This window comes from Phyllopteryx taeniolatus, chromosome 5 (assembly GCF_024500385.1).
Source record: "Phyllopteryx taeniolatus isolate TA_2022b chromosome 5, UOR_Ptae_1.2, whole genome shotgun sequence".
In the NCBI taxonomy this organism is placed as follows: Eukaryota; Metazoa; Chordata; class Actinopteri; order Syngnathiformes; family Syngnathidae; genus Phyllopteryx; species Phyllopteryx taeniolatus.
The window spans coordinates 13,159,139-13,178,030 of NC_084506.1; the positions used below are offsets into that span (position 1 = coordinate 13,159,139).

At 40.3% G+C, this 18,892-nt stretch overlaps 1 protein-coding gene across 1 annotated transcript; it reads right to left on the reverse strand.

Annotated features, from left to right (window-relative positions):
- Positions 1-2,941: 2,941 nt before the first annotated feature.
- Positions 2,942-16,985, reverse strand: rhcgb (Rh family, C glycoprotein b). The gene is made up of 11 exons (XM_061774122.1): positions 16,640-16,985; positions 15,121-15,313; positions 14,554-14,704; positions 11,778-11,925; positions 11,527-11,693; positions 11,295-11,432; positions 7,701-7,837; positions 7,489-7,613; positions 7,332-7,405; positions 5,903-5,970; positions 2,942-3,740 (listed from the first exon to the last, which is right to left on the reverse strand). The coding sequence occupies exons 1-11, from the start codon at positions 16,860-16,862 to the stop codon at positions 3,707-3,709; spliced, it is 1,458 nt and encodes a 485-aa protein (XP_061630106.1). The 5' UTR covers positions 16,863-16,985; the 3' UTR covers positions 2,942-3,706.
- Positions 16,986-18,892: the final 1,907 nt, after the last annotated feature.

Consider the following 18,892-nt stretch of genomic DNA (forward strand, 5'->3'; position numbering starts at 1 on the left):
ATTCTGCCTCCCCTAGCAACCATGGCTGCATGACTGAGAGGCTTTGTCCCCTCACAACAGGAGCGCGCCATTGAACCCAGATGCCCGTAGCAACAAGAATTACAGGTTGACAAAAAAAGGGGTCTTTTCTGTGAAACCGGGGGGGCGAAAGCTCTGCTCTTGTCCATACGTCTGGGATTCATATCACAGGTCTGAATGGAACCCCCTCTTCCTTTTAAATGCTGGTGTAACGGAGCGCACGAAGGGGCTCGTGGGGATCGAATAGGATCATGCTTAATCTGCTGCTCCTCACCACTGTGGTCTGACCAGGACACTTAAACGGCCTCTGTGGACAATTAGTGGAGTGCGGAGATACCTGGGGCACACACAGGTGGGAGTTGCATTGGTTTTCGCGTGTAGTGTGAAACATAAGGTAAACAAAACACGAGCAGAACGCGTGTGGAGAAAACAGAAAGGGTTTAAATAGTTTATGAACACTTTTGTGGACTTGCAGAGGCTTTCATTTAGGCCTTTTACTGCTTGCTTTATTAGAGTTACAACATGGATTCCTGAATGCATTACCAACTGCTGTTAAAGTGTAAAGTGAATTCAAGGATGTTTCACGATTTAATTGAACAGACTGGCCCTGCTACCTAATAAATAAAGTGGAACTTCTAAAGTCTAAAATACCCATGAGGTCGTCCGATTCCTAATTTGACCAACATGCTTAGGAAAATACACAGTGCGCCAAATTTGGCTGACCTTTGGTTGACAAAGACAGAGCAACCTCAACAAGAGAAAGACAAAAAAGAGGAAAAGAAGAATACAATATACAGGAATTTACGTGAAGCAGCAAAGCGCCACGTGTCACAAAAGCTTATCGAAGTCAAGGTAACGTGTTTTGTTTTACAGTGTTCCCCGTCCACCGATTTTTTTTTCTTTCATATTCATATCGCGCTTAATGCATCACATCACAGGATTTTGAATGCTGTAATTTTTGGGGGGTAAAATAAACACTTCCTCGCCTAAAACATTGAAACTTAAAAAAAAAAAAGTTAGGAATGAAAACACTCACAAGGAGCATGGAGAAGATGCTAACACTGAACTAACCACGTGGTAAATTGTCAGAGGTCCTGATGTCACTTCCCAAGCTACGGCCTTTCAAGGCACTTGTCAACATGGATACTACAGTATGTAATTACACTATGCAAAACCAGTTTATTTCTTTACATCCTCTTTGCTAATGATGTATAATAGGGACCCTGAATAATGAAAATCTATCGATAATTGATGCCCATTATAATTGCCTAAAAAAAATTAATTCTTGAATAGGTGACTCCGCGGGGCTGAACTGAGAGCATATGGGGGCCCACTGTAATCTGTTTTCATATTGATATTCTTCATACGTTGCTATTTTTCTTTATTAAAAACATGCACAAAAAACGTTTTTTTTTGGGGGGGGGTTGCTAGAACGGATTACTAGCATTTTAATTTGTTCATATCATTCCAGTCCGCACAAGCAAGGCGCCCCACCCCACGACCTCCCATGATGTATTTCAGCCTTTGCGTACGTTTCATAGCCATTCGTAAAGGATTACAAACTAATCTCAACCTGCAAAGACTATCGCTGGCCCGCAGTGTAAACACACTTTTCCTTGCGTGTTCTTTATCATTAATGAGCGTCTCTGTGGCCCCCTGTTTGGAACTATGTTTTGTGCACTTTTCATTCTGGAGGCCTTGTTTTGCACCCACTTTCCCACCCTCTCCCCTAAACCCCCCACCTGTCAATCAAACATCATCATCGAGACTGGATGACTGGCAGACAGCAATGAAAGCGAGGCCTTGTTCTCCGTGGCCCCCACCGGCACCTTTCAATACCCCTCTTGCCTCAGCATTGTTTTCATTCTCACCTTGTGTTCTCATGACGCTCAAGTCACATTTGTGGCCGTTTCAGCCCAAATAAGGCTCAACTTGGGTCTCACGAGGCCCCAAGGTCTGGTGCACCTGCACCTTAAAGAAGGCCAGCTATCATGTAAACAACGCCCTGAATTAGTTCTGCATTTGTCCTTTAAGTAGATGGAGAATAAACATTAGTCATGTTGAAGCGGGACCTGGGGTCCAATGAGAAGGCGCCAGTGTGTGTGTGTACTGTGGGGGTTGTGGGAGGTATCCAATACAGCAATGTGGGAACCATTTCTCCCAGCAGGGCTGGATCTCCTTTAATTGGAGCACTTGTGGCATCATTACCTCCTTTACTTCATTCAACATTTCCAGAAGACAAAAGAGCGACAATTAAGCTTTTGTTAATAGTGGATGTGGAGATGAACATAAACTTCCTGATGCTTGTCTTCTATGGGAAACATCAACCAAAAAGTTCCAGACGATGCCCGTATTTAGTAAACTGTTCATCACTGGTCCGTTCGATGTAAAGAAATACCGCACTTGACCTTAATCACCTCCTGCCCTTTGAGCTGAGGTCACAATGAAACGGCAAGTGCATGTTTGGTCATCACAGTGTGCTCTGGGATCAGTAAGGGGGGAGACATTTCTTTACAGTCTATCTGACGCCCGTACGGAAAGACTTGCTGCATATGGTTTCATTCGAGGAAGTATCCTTCTTTTTGTGTAGAATGAACATAATATTTTAAGGACATTTGATTGTAAGAATTAACATCAAGCGGACACACCTTTTTCAACTCACTGAACACTCACTTAAGTATACCTTCACAATTCCAGGGAGAAGCAAGAAAAAGAGTCTTTACACGATATTAATATTATTTTCATTGACACTGGGAGAGAGGTATGATTGATAAATTCAGAAAGAAGTTAAAAGAAACTTAAGATCCTTAAACCTAACTAAATAAGTTGACCTCTCGGTGGATTAAACTAGTAAAAATGGGTTTAATTGACTACTGCTCTGAGACTGTCAGTCTAACGAGGAAAGTCAGATAGAGGCAATTGATATGTTGCAAATATTTTATTTACATACCATGAACAGAAAACAGGATAATCATGTTTACAATAACTCACAGGGAAGTTGACTTTTATATAAGGAGGCCAAAAATAACGTTTACCTCTCACAAGCAAAAAACGCTTAACAAAAAAACTCTCTCACACACACAAAACCAGCTCAACACTCATCAAAAAAAAATCACAAAAATCAGTATGTGTTTGTTTTGCGCATGTATGCAAGCGGTAAATGTTATTTGGGGCAGCTGCTACTGATGATGTCTTTTAAAATGATGTCATGATGCAGGTGTGGCAGTTTTCATGCATCCAACACACCAATGACAATAACAGAGCAATGCAAGAAGAGTTTGAGTGATCTATTCTGATTTCATCTTTCATCACATGCAAAACATTTTATTCGGCACAAACAGCATTGTAGTAATTCCAGTTCGAGATTTGTAATTCTCAAATAACAACAAATCAAACATGAGCTGAGCAAGGAAATACAATGGCCTCATCGTGTCTTGCTTCCTAAATTGGCCAAATTCATATTGTGAACCGGCATTGTGTAAATATTCAGTTAGACTTTGTGCAAATAATTTAACCATACAAATTGATAACATGATCATATTTGATATTTTCACATTTGAGTTAGATTTTCCATTTTACAGAAATGTACTCATTGGCTGCCCGATATTTATTTCATTATCTATTGTCCAGCAAGAGAATAAAAAGGGATCAACAGAGGACAGTAAAGCCTCAGAATCAAGACGTTGGGTCAGTTCTGCTCCACGGTGAAATTTGACTCAGTTCTGGAGGGGGGAAAAAAAAAGAAAGGTTCACAGTTCAAATTAAACATTGAATCTTCAAAGTCATTTGTGCACGATGCAACTTTGTGTCCTATGAAACTTGGCGTGTCCTATGAAAACCCCCGTTAACACAAAAATACACAAAAATACACGAGCGTGAGCATGACAGCGTCGCCCACTGTGTGTGTATGAACCATGCTGTCTATAGTACAGACTCCTCTTCACCAAGTCTTTCTGAATTGCGTTCAACAGCTTGAAAACTGGAGGCGTGCATTTAAATGAACCAATGCCGCCACCGACAGGACAATGAAAGCAACAACAATACCTTCCCTAAAATATTATACAAATAGCTTTTTTATTATTTTCGTGGTTCTTGTTGCTCAACTTGTGTGTATATTTGGGAATTAAAAGACTGACAAAGAGATTAAAACGTGATGTATTACACTTAGTCTCCTGCATTCAAAATTCAATTGCTTATGCATGTTTTTTTTTTTGGTTATCATTACAACATTTTAGGGTAAGCCTATAATATCGGCCCTTGTTAAAAAAAAAAATAATCTAGAGCCTATTTTAACGAGCTTCCTACTTGTACCACTCACCAAAGAAAATAAAAATAATAATTTTCTTTATTTTTCTCAAGCTGCTGCACTTCCCTTAGAAGTCCTCTGCTGCCCCCTGATGGAGGCAATGCTCACACTTTGAGAAGTGCTGCCTTACAGTATATGATCAGTTAAAAACTGAAATTCAATGTTGTTTTTTTTTAATTTAAAGAAATATTAACTTATGGGTTGTTATTTCTATTGTTGTTTACATCTGAGGAGAGATGTCAAAATACTTATGTAAGTGCTTTTGTTTGCAGATATTCCATCCATACAGAGGATTTTATTTTTTATTTTTTTTTTATTTTTTTGTCCTGTTCGGCTGTTAGGTCAACCAGAATGGAGGATCTGTATCCCTTTAATGCCGGAACTGTTTTACTGTGTCACAGTGGAGTTTTTAAGCTGCGGCTGTGGTTTCTTCGTATTATAATGGCTATTTTTTGAGAATCAGAGTCAATCAGTCGAACAGAACGAGGTTTCTAGAGGGGAGTGAGAAAAGAAGACAACAAAAGACAAAGCACTAACTATAAACAAGATGAGAAAAGTAAATCCTTATCTATCTAGAACAATGACACAGGGAGAGGCTATGTAAATTATAAACGTCTATTGGACCAGAGTGTGAGTACCCAAGAAATATACCCAATAAATTTTCATATTCATGAGTTATTTATTGCAATAAGTGAGTGGCCCCACACCCAGCGAAAGAGTCCCAGGGGGACTTGCAAGTGAATTGACACCGTTTCGCATGCACAATGACTGACAGAAGTGTCCTGTAATGGCTGCGCCTGCACCGCGGTGGCCGAGGACCCCACCCAATCAATCGAGAGGCGGGATCGGGCCCAGGGTCCACGCAAGAGCAGCCTGGCCGAGGCGCCACGACAACCGGCCACCTGGAGAAGGCCGCAAGGATCCAATGCCACCCCCCCCCCCCCCGTTACAGCGAGTTTGTATTTAGCTGTATGTGTGGGGGTCAATTGCTAATGTGCTGCAGGGTGTCGCCATGTGAATTTTTTTCTTTAGATTGTCTGCTTCAGTCGATTTCAGCCACGTCGCTTGGTGTGTGGCGGGCCTTAGACGCCGGTGCTGCTTCTCTGCCAAGCTAATTTTGCGCATTAGCCAACACGCACATCTGTACAAGACTAAAGTAAACTTATGCACTCACATTATCTCAGTTGTTTATTTTTACTTGCCCTCTCAAAAATATTTCTTTTTTTTTTCCTCCAATGAGTTGTACACATTATATGAAACATGAATGGTGGAAAAAGTTTTGGAATGATTGACTGGGTCTTGACCAGTGAGGGTACAGTATATCATTTAAGAATACCAGATAACTAGCAACCCTTTACTACTCAGTGACTGTTTTTTTTTTTTGTCAATGTCTTTATGTCTCAAAAGTGTTCTCTGTCAATTGACTGTCTGTTGTCGTACTAGAGCGGCTCCAACTACCGGAGACAAATTCCTTGTGTGTTTTTTGGACATACTTGGCAAATAAAGATGATTCTGATTCTGATTATGAAGAATATTACCTTAACCGAACACTATTGATGCATAAACTAAAACTCTTACACGTCTTTGTTCAGCATGTGGTTGTTGTACTGCAGCACTGGTGGAATACTTTCCTCCTCATCAGGCATCTGCAGACAATTTCAACAATATAGTTTAGGGGTAGAAATTACATCTACTACCATTTGTACCTGGAAAGTTGGAAAATAGACAACTAACACATGATACACACTTGCCTTACTGTGACAATCAATCATTCATAATCAAGCATAATTTTTAAAATAACTATCCAAATTAGCACATCACAGTTCTGAGGAGCCGGGTGCAAATCTGGCCTTGCATGTGTGGAGTTTGTTCTTGCATGTTCGCCCCGTGCCTGCGTGGGGTTTCTCCGGGTACTCCCGTTTCCTCCCACATCCCAAAAACATGCATGGTAGGTTAATTGAAAATTGAAATTACCCGTAGGTGTGAGTGTGAATGGTTGTTTGTTTCTATGTGCCCTGCGATAGGCTGGCAACCAGTTCAGGGTGTACCCCGCCTCCTGCCTGCAGTAAGATGGGATAGGCTCCAGCATATCCGTGACCCAAGTGAGGATAAGTGGTACAGAAAATGGATGTATGAATAATCATGCAAACTCACAGCTGCTATCTCCATCACATTCCATCACAGCTGGAGTTACAACTGCTGTGATTTGTGCTGCAGAAAATAATAATTCTTAAAAATAAAAAAACATTTTAACTTTAATATATTAACTTAAAAACTACTGCTATTCCAAAACAACACAATAAAAATCATTCTTATTTCTCTCATTTTCATTTAGATTTTTCGCTACCTTTTCTCTAAATGATACTATTATATTTCTTTAATTGGGAAATATAAAAAATAATAGCTTGCTGACCTTATTTGTAAAGTTTGGGGAGCCAAGTTCCCTTTTTGATACGCTTGGGGGTAATACACCTTTTGAATGGATTAACACCGGAGGTCCAAAGTGCCCAATTCTGACTTGATGCATGTATGCAACTTTTTAAAGTGTCTATTTACATCAAGATTTTAATTGACACATAACTGATATGACTGCGTTAACATTGACTGAACACGTGACACAACACACGTGCAGATGTCCTAATGGCACATTAACAACTACACTAGAATCAACACCCGGCAACAACAACTTGGAAGTAATCAATAACAAAAATGTAAAAAATATTAAACGTTAAATACCGATTAGTTTGCTGATCTCAATAAAAGTATGCAAATATGCATTCCCAGATAATTGTGAACACTCTTTTCGGGTTTAAAAAAGTGAACGTGTCCAGACACCATATCCATCCATCTATTTTCTATACTACTTATGCGGCTGAGTCTTGCAGGGAGCTGGAAGCTACCCTAGCTGAGTTTTGGGTGAAAGGCAGACTCCCCCATCCCAATAACTGCTATTGTGTATTATGACTTGCAAAAGACACTCATGACATTTACTGGTGTAGTTGCTAACCTCCCAGTAGACTTCATCGTCAAAGCAGTTGTCATCGGCCGGGTCGCCCCAGATGGGTAACCTTAAAATAAAACCTGTAAAGAATGCAAAGACATCATTAAATTGCACTAGAACTATTCAAGGACCTAGTGAGTTCTGGTCAGTGTATATAACTTACCGACCATGATGCCTCCACCTACACCAAAGCAGACAGCCACACAGATGCCTGCGGCCTGGTGACCACCCTGTCGTGTGGGTGTCATCTCTTCAAAATCACCCTCAAAGTCAAAGGTGTTAATCAGACTTTCATGTAAAAAATAAAAAGGGACATTTAGGGTGGTGAAAAGCCAAATTTCCTCTAAAATCCAATGATCTTGACATGCTTCTCACCCTTCTTTACCGTACACGGAGTTGGATGCAGCTGCAGCAGTAATAGCACCCACAATGCCACCGATGAGCCCAGGCATGGCGTGGAGGTTGTGGATTCCACAGGTGTCCTGAATCTTCAGGTGCTTCTCCATAAATGGCTTTGAGAGAAGCATAATATTAGGACTGGATTACTTACAGGCATTGTACAATATTTGCGTTTGTTTGTCCATCTGTCTGTTAGCAAGGCCACTTTCGGATTCATAGATGATGACGTACAAGACTCCATTTTGATTTGACTGTACCATTAATGCTATAGTGACTCAAAAGTGACCAAAACTTTCCCAATTAGCACTTTCATCTCTATGGCACATGCACCATCCCCCAAAATGAGAAAGGTCTAATATCCCAAAACTATCTCTTGACTTCCAATGTTAGCAAAATATCTCTTAATAAAATTAGGAAATATTGGGAAGAAGAAATTGGTGGGGTTCTAGATGACAACGATTGGAGTTCTGCTCTATCTCAAGTGAATAATATTGCTTCTTGTTACAGACTCAGCTTGATACACTTGAAAGTAGTCCGACATATGTGCTAACTAATTCTAAACGTTCCATAATATATCCTAATATTGCAGATATTTGTAATACTGTAGATGTCATATCGCCAGCAGACGGGACTGGCATATTTTGTTGCTATCTCTGTCTTCTTGATTACTGGACAACTATTTATAATCACCTTGCTGAGGCATTCAACATAAAATTGACACCATGTGTGGAAAAGACCATTTTTGGAGTAATATCTAACCCTGAAATAATACAAAAACAGTTTAAGGACATTATTTCCTCTGCATCCTTATTAGCACAGCGAAACATTTTGCTAGACTGAAATTCACCCTTTGGCCCAAAAGCCTCTCTGTGGCTCAATGACCTCAAGTTACACTGATAGACCTGGAGAAAACTAAGTTTAATCTGAGGAGGACAACTGGGAAATTGGAATCTGTTTGGGCTGCAGGTTAAGTAAATAGCCAGTTTTGCTGTGGTTTTTCACCATGTACTCCGATTTCCTCCCACATCCCAACCATGGTAGGTTGATTGAAGACTCTAAATTGCCCGTAGGTGTGAATGGTTGTTTGTTTCTATTTGTTTGTTTTTCTAGGCTCAGTCAATTAAATAAGTGTCTCAAAGGGTGTGTATTACACTAGCCGTGAGTTTCATTGACAATTTCTGCGTTTTTTGGGAGCGCAGACATCTTTACAAGGCAGACGGTTTCTGTCTAAATAGACAAGGGGTTAAGTTATTGGCTGCCAACATTTTTGGCTGCCTGTGTCGAGTTTGGCTGCCTGTGTCGAGTTTGCATTGTTGGACCTCAGTGCGGCTTTTGATACGGTAGATCATAATATACTGCTGAACAGGTTGGAAACGTGGGTAGGACTAAATGGAACAGTCCTTAAATGGTTCAGGTCCTACCTGGAGGGAAGGGGTTATTTTGTAACCATTGTGTTCAATATCATCGAATGGCAATGACCTATGGGGTCCCTCAAGGGTCAGTTCTTGGACCCCTCCTGGTCAGCTTGTATATGCTACCCTTGGGTCAAATTATTCAGAACTTTAATTTTGACTATCATAGCTATGCAGATGACACACAGTTATATCTAGCAGTGTCTCCAGATGACTACAGTTCAACTGAGGTGTTGTGTCACTGTCTAAAACAGATAAATAACTGGATGAGCCAAAATTGTCTTAAATTAAACCACAACAAAACTGAGATAATTGTTTTTGGCAATAAAGAAAAGAGGATTGCTGTTAGTAAATACCTGGAGTCACTCTCTTTAAAAACCAAAGACCAAGTCCGAAACCTTTGTGTTCTGATAGATTCCGACGTGACTTACAACAGTCATATCAAATCAATTACTAAAACTGCCTTCTACCATCTGAAGAACATATCCAGAGTGAAGGCTTGCATGTGTCAAGCAGCGCAGGAGAAGCTCATCCATGTTTTTATCTCAAGTAGACTTGACTATTGTAATGGTCTTCTGACTGGACTCCCCAAAAAGAGCATTAAACAGCTGCAGCTCATTCAGAATGCTGCAGCTCGGGTTCTTACCAGAACAAAGAGGTCAGCATATTACTCCATTCTAAAGTCTTTAAACTGGCTTGCAGTCAGCTTTAGAATAGATTTTAAAGTTCTGCTACTGGTCTATAAATCACCAAACGGTTTCGGTCCTGAAAACATGAAAGAAATGCTAATGGAATATAAACCCAGTAGGGCTCTGAGATCGACAGACTCAGGTCAAATAGTGGAGCACAGAGTCCAAAGCAAACATGGTGAAGCAGCATTTTGCTATTATGCTGCACACAAATGGAATAAATTGCCAACAGAAGTGACGTCAGCTCCAAGTGTGCATGTTTTTAAGTCCAGGTTAAAAACTCTTCTTTTTTCCCATGCTTTTTAGAGCATTTAGACTTTTAAATGATATTTCTTGCACTGTACGCTGTTTTAATTGTATTTTTACTTGTTTCTCTTTGTTTTAAATGTTCATAAGCTGTACTTTTTTCTTTGTTTTCAAATGCTTTTAATCATGTAAAGCACATTGCGTTACCTTGTGTATGAAATGCACTATATAAATAAATTTGCTTTGCTTTGCGATGTGCCCTGCGATTGGCTGGCGACCAGTTCAGGATGTACTCTGCCTCTCGCCCGAAGATAGCTGGGATAGGCTTCAGCACGGCCGCGACCCTAATGAGGATAAGCGGAACAGAAAATGGATGGATGGATATATATTATATATATGTAGCATTTTATAATTATTATAATCATCCATCCATCCATTTTCTGAGCCGCTTCTATCACTAGGGTCACGGGCGTGCTGGAGCCTATCCCAGCTAACATCGGGCAGGAGGCGGGGTACACCCTGAACTGGTTGCCAGACAATCGCAAGCCACATACAAACAACCATTCGCACTCACATTCACATCTACGGGCAATTTAGAGTCTCCAATTAATGCATGTTTTTGGGATGTGGGAGGAAACCGGAGTGCCCGGAGAAAACCCACGCAGGCACGGGGAGAACATGCAAACTCCACACAGGCGGGGCCGGGGATAGAACCCCGGTCCTCAGAACTGTGAGGCTGATGCTCTAACCAGTCCTCCACCGTGCCTATTATAATTATTATTATTTCCTCTCAATTTGCATACAGTATATGTACAATATTGTGTGTGTGTATAGCTACATATTTATGTAAATGTATAACTATATATACAGTATGTTAGTAGTATTAAAAGTATTATTGCGTTTTGTTACTGTTGTTGCTGTTTTTCTTTATTGTTGTTGTTGTTGCTGTTTTCCCCCCCTGTTGCTGTTGTTGTCTTTTTTGTTTAGTTTTTTAAGCAGGAGGGGAAGATGGAAGAAAACCCACTGTGTTGGTCTTTTTACTGTATATTTAACTTTTTTGGTGAAACCAATTAAATATTTGAAATGATAAAAGTGCTAGGACACCTTTTCATCACGTTTACATCTAGTTCTCTGTGGGGTACATTCAAGTTCTTCCACAACCAATGAATCCAACCATGCCTTCATACAGATTACTTTGTGCTGGAACTACATGTGAACAATACCGTGAGGAAGATATAACCCAATGTGGAGATGATACCACAGCAGAACCCAACTATCAGAGACCCGTAGGGCATCAGCATGAACTCTGCTGCAGTTCCGACTGCAACACCGCCGGCGAGAGTGGAGTTTTGAATGTGAACCTGTGCAACAGAAGAAGAAACATGTTTCCATGGGTTGCACATACAGAACACTAAACTAAATTAGACTCTCAGCAAGTCTGTCACTGACTGTTACCATGTCTACTTTTCCGTGCTTCTGGAAGAGGCTTGAGAAGGCCACAGTGGTGAGCACTGTTGAAGCCAACGCCAGGTAGGTATTGATGGCAGCTCGGTGCTGACCGTCCCCGTGGTCGGTGATGGCTGAATTGAAACTGGGCCAGAACATCCATAAGAAGATAGTACCTATTCAATAAATATTGGAAGGAGAAGTCAGACACAGACACAGAGTGAAAAACAATGTAGTTTTGCAGCTTTTCATGTCCCCACCTATCATAGCAAAGACATCTGAGTGGTAGACTGAGCCCTGCAGACGACTACTCTGGTCCAGGTTGGGTCGATAGAGCATCCATGAGATGGCAAGGCCGTAATACCCGCCGAATGTGTGGATCACCATGGAGCCTCCTGCATCTCGAGCCTTTACAACAACAAAGGTTATTTGGTCACATAGCAGTTTATTTTATCAGCTACTGTAAATCCAGATCATCTTTTCATATTCATATTTAGTCTTTAATATTTTTTTAGTCACTTGAAGCAAAAGTTGACTTTCAGATTAATCCAGTAATGCTACACTTCCTAATAAAGGGAATGCATTCCTGGTTGTTGACAGAAGGTCTGGTCGTAAAAAACTCTTGTAGCTGCAAGGGAGTGTAAATGCTAATGTTCAAACTGATAAACTTTATTGTTTTTAGCAAATAATCATTAACTTAGAATTGTATGGCTGCAACTCGTTCCAAAAAAAGCTGGGACAGGTGGCAAAAAAGAGTGAGAAAGTTGTGGAATGTTCATCAAACACCTGGTTGGAATATCGCACAGGTGAACAGGCTATTTGTGAACAGGTGGGTGCCATGATGGGGTATAAAAGGAGCTTCCTTGAATTGCTCAGTCATTCACAAGTAAAGATGGGGCGAGGTTCACCTCTTTGTGAACAAGTGGGTGAGAAATTAGTCAATAATCAATAGAAAAAAGTTCAAAAGCCAGCATCTGTGATGGTATGGGGCTGTGTTAGTGCCAATGGCATGGGTAATTTACACATCTGTGAAGGCACGATTAATGCTGAAAGGTACATACAGGTTTTGGAGAAACATATGCTGCCATCCAAGCAACGTCTTTTTCATGGACCCCCCTGCTTATTTCAGCAAGACAATACCAAACCACATTCTGCACATGTTACAACAGCGTGGCTTTGTCGTAAAAGAGTGTGGGTACTAGACTGGCCCACTAAATTCTATGTTAATGATTATTTGCTAAAAACAATACAGGTGATCAGTTTGAACACTGAATATCTTGTCTTTGTAGTCTATTAAATTAAATATAGGTTGAACATGAATTGCAAATCATTGTATTCTGTTTTTATTTATGTTTAACACAACAACCCAACTTCATTGGAATTGGGGTTGTACATTCCTTTTCTACAGTGCTAGTCCTCATTAAGGTCACGGATGAGCTGGAGCCTATCCCAAATCACTTTGGGTGAGAGGCGGTACACCCTGAACTGGTCGCCAGCCAATTGTAGGGCACTTAGTCTATTTACATACACTACATGAAAAGACATACACTTTTTTTCTGTCTGACATAAAACCTGACTAAACTTTTCCTACTCAAAGTTAGATGTTTACATACAGTAAGATTACTACACCTTTAAACAATGTGGGAAAACCGAGACTTAATATTTGGAAGCTTCTGAATTAGAAACACACCTGTGGATGTATTTAAGCTATGCACACCTGAAACTCACTTCTTTGTGTAACATCATGGGAAAGTCAAAAGAAATCAGCCAAGATATAAGGAAGAGAATTGTGAACTTGCACAAGTCTAGTTCGTCCTTGGGTGCAATTTTCGGATATGTGAAGGTGCCATATTCATCTGTTCAAACAATTATATGCAAGTATAAACACTATGGGAATGCCCAGTCATTATACCGCTCAAGAAGGAGACCGGTTCTGTGTCCCAGCAATGAACATTCTTTGGTTCAAAATGTGCATATCAACCCAGGAACAAAAGCAAAAGATCTTGTGAAGATGCTGGCTGAAGCTGGTAAGAGTGTGTCATTATCCGCACTGAAACGAGTATTGTATCGACATGGGCTGAAAGGCAACCCTGCCAGGAAGAAGCCATTACTCCAAAAGAAACAGGAAAAAGCCGGATTACAGTTTGCAAATGCACACAGGGGCAAAGACCTTCACTTTTAGGGGTAATAAAGTTTTTGTTTTGGAGTGGCCATCGCAAAGCCCTGATCTCAATCCTATTGAAAATTTATGGGAAGTCCCGAAAAGGCATGCGCGAGCAAGGCGGCCTACAAACTGGGCTAAGTTACACCACTTCTGTCAGGAGTAATGGGCCAAAATTCCTGCACTATTGTGAGAAGCTTGTGCAAGGATATCCAAAACGTTTGACTCAAGTCATACAGTTTAAAGGCTATGGTACCAAATACTAAATAAATGTATTTACAGACGTGGATGCAATTGTTGCTACCCCTCTGTTAATGAAAGAAAAAAAACTGCAGTGGTCACAGGAATAATTAAAATCTGACAAAAGTAATTATAATTATTATAATAATGCAGGGCGGCACGGTTATCCTCACAAGGATCCTCCTGCGGCCACATGGCACCTGTGATGCTATTTAGAGGACACACCTTGTTTGAACACGTCCCTACCGTCAAATTATTTTTAATATTTTCTAGGGATACCATCATTTAAAAAAAAAAATAAATAATGTCAGCCGGTGAGGGACAAAAAAGTATGTCTTTTTATAAAGTATGTAAATATCTGGTTTCAACTGTAGCCAACAATCATTCGCACCAAGGCAATAACTGAGAATGGAAACCAACACAAGCACAGGGAGAATGTGCAAACTCCAAGAAAGCCGGAACAGAGATTTGCAACCCGAACCGCTCGACTGTCTAGGTAAATATAGATATTATATTTAAAACAGTAATGAGACAGCAAACTACTTTTTACTATTTTTTTAAACTACTACTACTAACTACTTTTTACTATCTTGAAAAAACTATCCTTGAGTCTATACATGAGTCCTCGTACTTACATGTATGAGACTGAGAATGATATATTCCTCCACAGCAAACAATGTGACGCCAAAGAGAGTCAAGACCATCAGCTGGACTGGACTGACTTTACCCAGCACAGCTCCATAGGCAATCAAGCAGCCCGCCACACAGAAATCTGCATTAATTAAACTTTAAAAGAAGAATAAAACATTTAAGAGTCACTAAAGTCATCATTTGGAAATATTTTGCAATTTTATTCTCAAAACATGAAACAAATGAGGTTATACTGTAGTTGTGCATGCATCGGATGAAGTTTCAACAGCATCATCATTTCTCAAGAGCGTGACGTTTCTGTTTACCTTGTAACCAGTGAACTACAGTCGTAAGAAACAACATTAAACCAAATGTATCTGTATAGGCAAGTTAGACTGGTTTTTCCAACATCATTTGTTTTCTTCCTGTGGAAACTTTGTTGGTGGAAAACATCAAAAACATTTTCTTGTAATTACACACACACACAAAAACTATGAGCATGACTTGTTTTAAATGATTGTATAATCCAGTATTTAGAATAAGGTTGAAGAGGAAATCGGAGTCAATCGTACTTTTCAACACCAATTTTGATCTTTCCATCAGTGTAATCCAGGGAGTGGAACCAGCCCTGCATTAGCAGCGCCCATTGGATGCCAAACGCTGCGATGAGGAAGTTGAAACCCACGGCGCCAAAGCTGTAGCGCTTGAGAAAAGTCATCAGAAAGCCGAAGCCCACAAAGATCATCACATGGACATCCTGAAAGCCTTAACCAGACATAAAAGAGGTTGTTAGGATCTGGGTCACTCAGAATAGTGTAATAATGTTATGACAGTAAAGTTGTAGATAAAGACTGTCTGAGCTTGTTCAAAATATGTTTTTTTTTTTTTTTACAAAGAATTCATTCAGGCGGCACGGTGGACGACTGGTTAGAGCGTTAGCCTCACAGTTCTGAAGACCAGGGTTCAATCCCCGGCCCCGCCTGTGTGGAGTTTGCATGTTCTCCCCGTGCCTGCGTGGGTTTTCTCCGGGCACTCCGGTTTCCTCCCACATCCCAAAAACATGCATTAATTGGAGACTCTAAATTGCCCGTAGGCATGACTGTGAGTGTGAATGGTTGTTTGTTTCTATGTGCCCTGCGATTGGCTGGCAACCAGTTCTGGGTGTACCCCGCCTCCTGCCCGATGACAGCTGGGATAGGCTCCAGCACGCCCGCGACCCTAGTGAGGAGAAGCGGCTCAGAAAATGGATGGATGGATGAATTCATTCATTCATTCATCTTCCGAGGCGGATATGGTAACCAGTCCACCGTGCCGCCTAGAAAGAATTGAACGTTCTAAATATTTTTGTCACCTTATTTAGGTACATTGGATGTACTAAGTACAGTATTTAAAATAGCTATGACATGATGCAGTGATGTGCTAAAACACTGCAAACAACCACAACAGAAAGCATGTTAAATAAACACCTATGTTAGTGTCTAACAAAAGTGAGATTTTTATCTTTTTTTTTTTTTTAGGAGAGAATTTTTTAAAAAGCCCTGGTATTGGCACTCTGGTGGATACCAGCATCACCCGGCCAGTGTCACTTACAAAAACATGACCACAGACCATCTGACACAGCTACTGGCACAATATGTTGTTGTCACTGTAAAACATTATGAGACAATGTGCCAAACAGCATAATGTTAAAAGTGTTCTGACTGAAACAGTCTTCGGGCTATTGTAACTCAACACAACAGTTTCTTATCGGTCTCAACACAAAAGTATATGAAATCATAAAAAGGGATGCGTTATTTTTTTGTTTGGGGAGTGGCTACTTTTAGAAAGCACTGATGCATAAACTAGAAAAGTCAATGCTATCCTCAAGGGAAATAGTCACCTGTGGATGTCAGCAATGTCTACTCATTACATTCAGATCATTTGATTCCATCTCGGCCTGAAATGCTTTTAAAAAAAATTCTTCTAAAAGAAAATACATAGAGTTTATTTGCAAAATTGCTCTTTCAAGAACAGAAGCTGTATTAAATTTATTTAAAAAGGTGACACTGATTGGATAAGAGTAGAGACAGAAGTCAACATGAAGTCACTTACTTGGATATCTGAAGTAGAAGTCATTCTCAATATCACTTGATATGTTTGCTGCTTTCCTGTGCTCTATCCAGTGTGAATCGGACTCCTCGTCATAACGAATAAAAACCCCAAACAAGATGATCATGGCTGTTTGCCACACTATGCACACTGCTGGAAGACTAAGACGAACATTTGTATTTTTTGGACGATCACAGAATTCCCTGAAGCTTTGAATGCAGCCCATTCTGGAGGTTTAACTTTTCTTTTTTGCCTACTTTGAAGTTGTTCGAATATACGTTTTAAGAGTCAAATCATTTCACTTAGTTGTCCTCTGTTCAAGTCTCTGACAAACTCAAGGCCAAACTCAAGTGAAGGTGAGTGAAGATGAGGACACTCCCACAGCCACTCCCTCAACACTGTCTGGACGACCTAATTTGCAGTGGTGGAAAGTAACCAAGTACAAATACTTTGTCAATGTACTCAAGTACACTTTTCAGGTATCTGCACCTTGATTAATTACTGTATTGATTTTTCTGACGACTTTTTTTTGCTTTTCCTCAAGACATCTGAAAACAGATATCTGTACTTTTCACTCCTTACTTTGTCAAAAGAGGCTCGTTACTTTTTGACGACACAATGGAAAAAGGACGTAAACTTCATTGAATGACTTGACTGAGAGATTTGGGACTTCTAAATCATAAAAAAACAGGGACAGCACTGACATCGAGAAATGTGACCAGGGAGAATAACGACGACAGATATTCCTCATCCGTGGCTTTTTAAAGAGAATTGTTTGACGTTGTCGGCTACAAGAGAGATTCGTGGCGAATGTGTTGTGTCTCGTGACAGCCTAAAAACCACCATCTTCTGGCATTAAAAAATGATCATGGTAATCTGAAAGTACACATCACAGTAAGGTGTGTTTTTACGACGCCGTATTAGGGTCGCCCAGTGAGAGAGAGAAAAAAAAAGCAGAGATGTGATTTAAGTCGTCATGACAACATTTAACGTCGCGTTAACATATAACTTCAAACATTGACAACTGGCAGTCACGTGGGACTCGGTTGCTATGCCAGGATATGATCCAGTCAGTTGTTGATTTTTATGTTTACTCGAGATTAAGTGGGATCCTCTTGGCGATTTTTGACTTTCAATAGCATCATGATGACTTTAAATCGCATCCTGTCGACTTAAAATTACAGCTTTTTTTCCCCCTCTCTCACTAGGTGACCCTAATACCCCTTTGTCATTTTTTCAGTTATCATTAGCTAATTTAGCATTTTTTTTGTTACTCTGTTCACAACATTAGCAGCGCTATAGGAAGACATAGTTTTGATAGCATAAATGTCAAGCCAAGATTGGCTAGCTTGTAAACAACAAGTAATTTCCCCCTTCTTCTGAGTATGAGCACTGTCTAGGTTATTAACAGGGAAAATATTTTGCATGGCAATAAGGTTATTTTTTTGAGTCATTAAAACAGGTATTGTACTGTATATAGTATAAAAACGTAGTTTGTCAAAGAATAGTTGCATCTTTTAGAAAAAAAAGTGCTTGTACTAGTAAGCATATGTAAAACAAACAACAACATAAGTAAACATAATTGGAAACTCCTCCCACAACAACACATTGTGTGTGTGTGTGTGTGTGTGCGTGCGTGTGTGGAGTGATGGAGGTTTCAAGGAGGGGTGGGGGGGTTGTTCCCATGATTTCAGAAGTCAGACCCTGTGAAGCATTCACTGTAAATAACGCGTTTCCCACAAGACACGAGAAAGGTGCTTGACAGGTTTGACTCAGTCAACCATTAAGCACAGGTTTCAAGGTGAACACAGGTGTCCACTGGATTTGCGAGTGAACGTGAAGAGGGAAGACGTGAGTGAAGTCCTGTAACTGACCATCCATTTTACAAAGCCAGTTTTACATCTTCACCATGAATTTTCTTCGGCATTAAATGTATCAACAATTATTTCTAATGGGCAGCACAGTTGCCAGGGGGTTAAGCGCACTGTTCTGAGGTTTGGGATTTAAATCTCAGCTCTAGCTTGTGCGGACTTGATACCCTCGTGCTTGCGTGGGTTATCTCCGGGTACTGTGGCTTCCTCCCACATTGCAAAAAAAAAAAAAAGATAGGTTAACTGAAGACTCTAAATTGTCAGTAGGTGTGAATGTGAGTGTGAAAGGTTGTCTACAGTGCCTATTCCAACCATAAAACCTTTACTTACTGTATTTTAGGTAAGATTTCAACATGCTTAACTGTCCTTAAGTGTAAGGACTGGA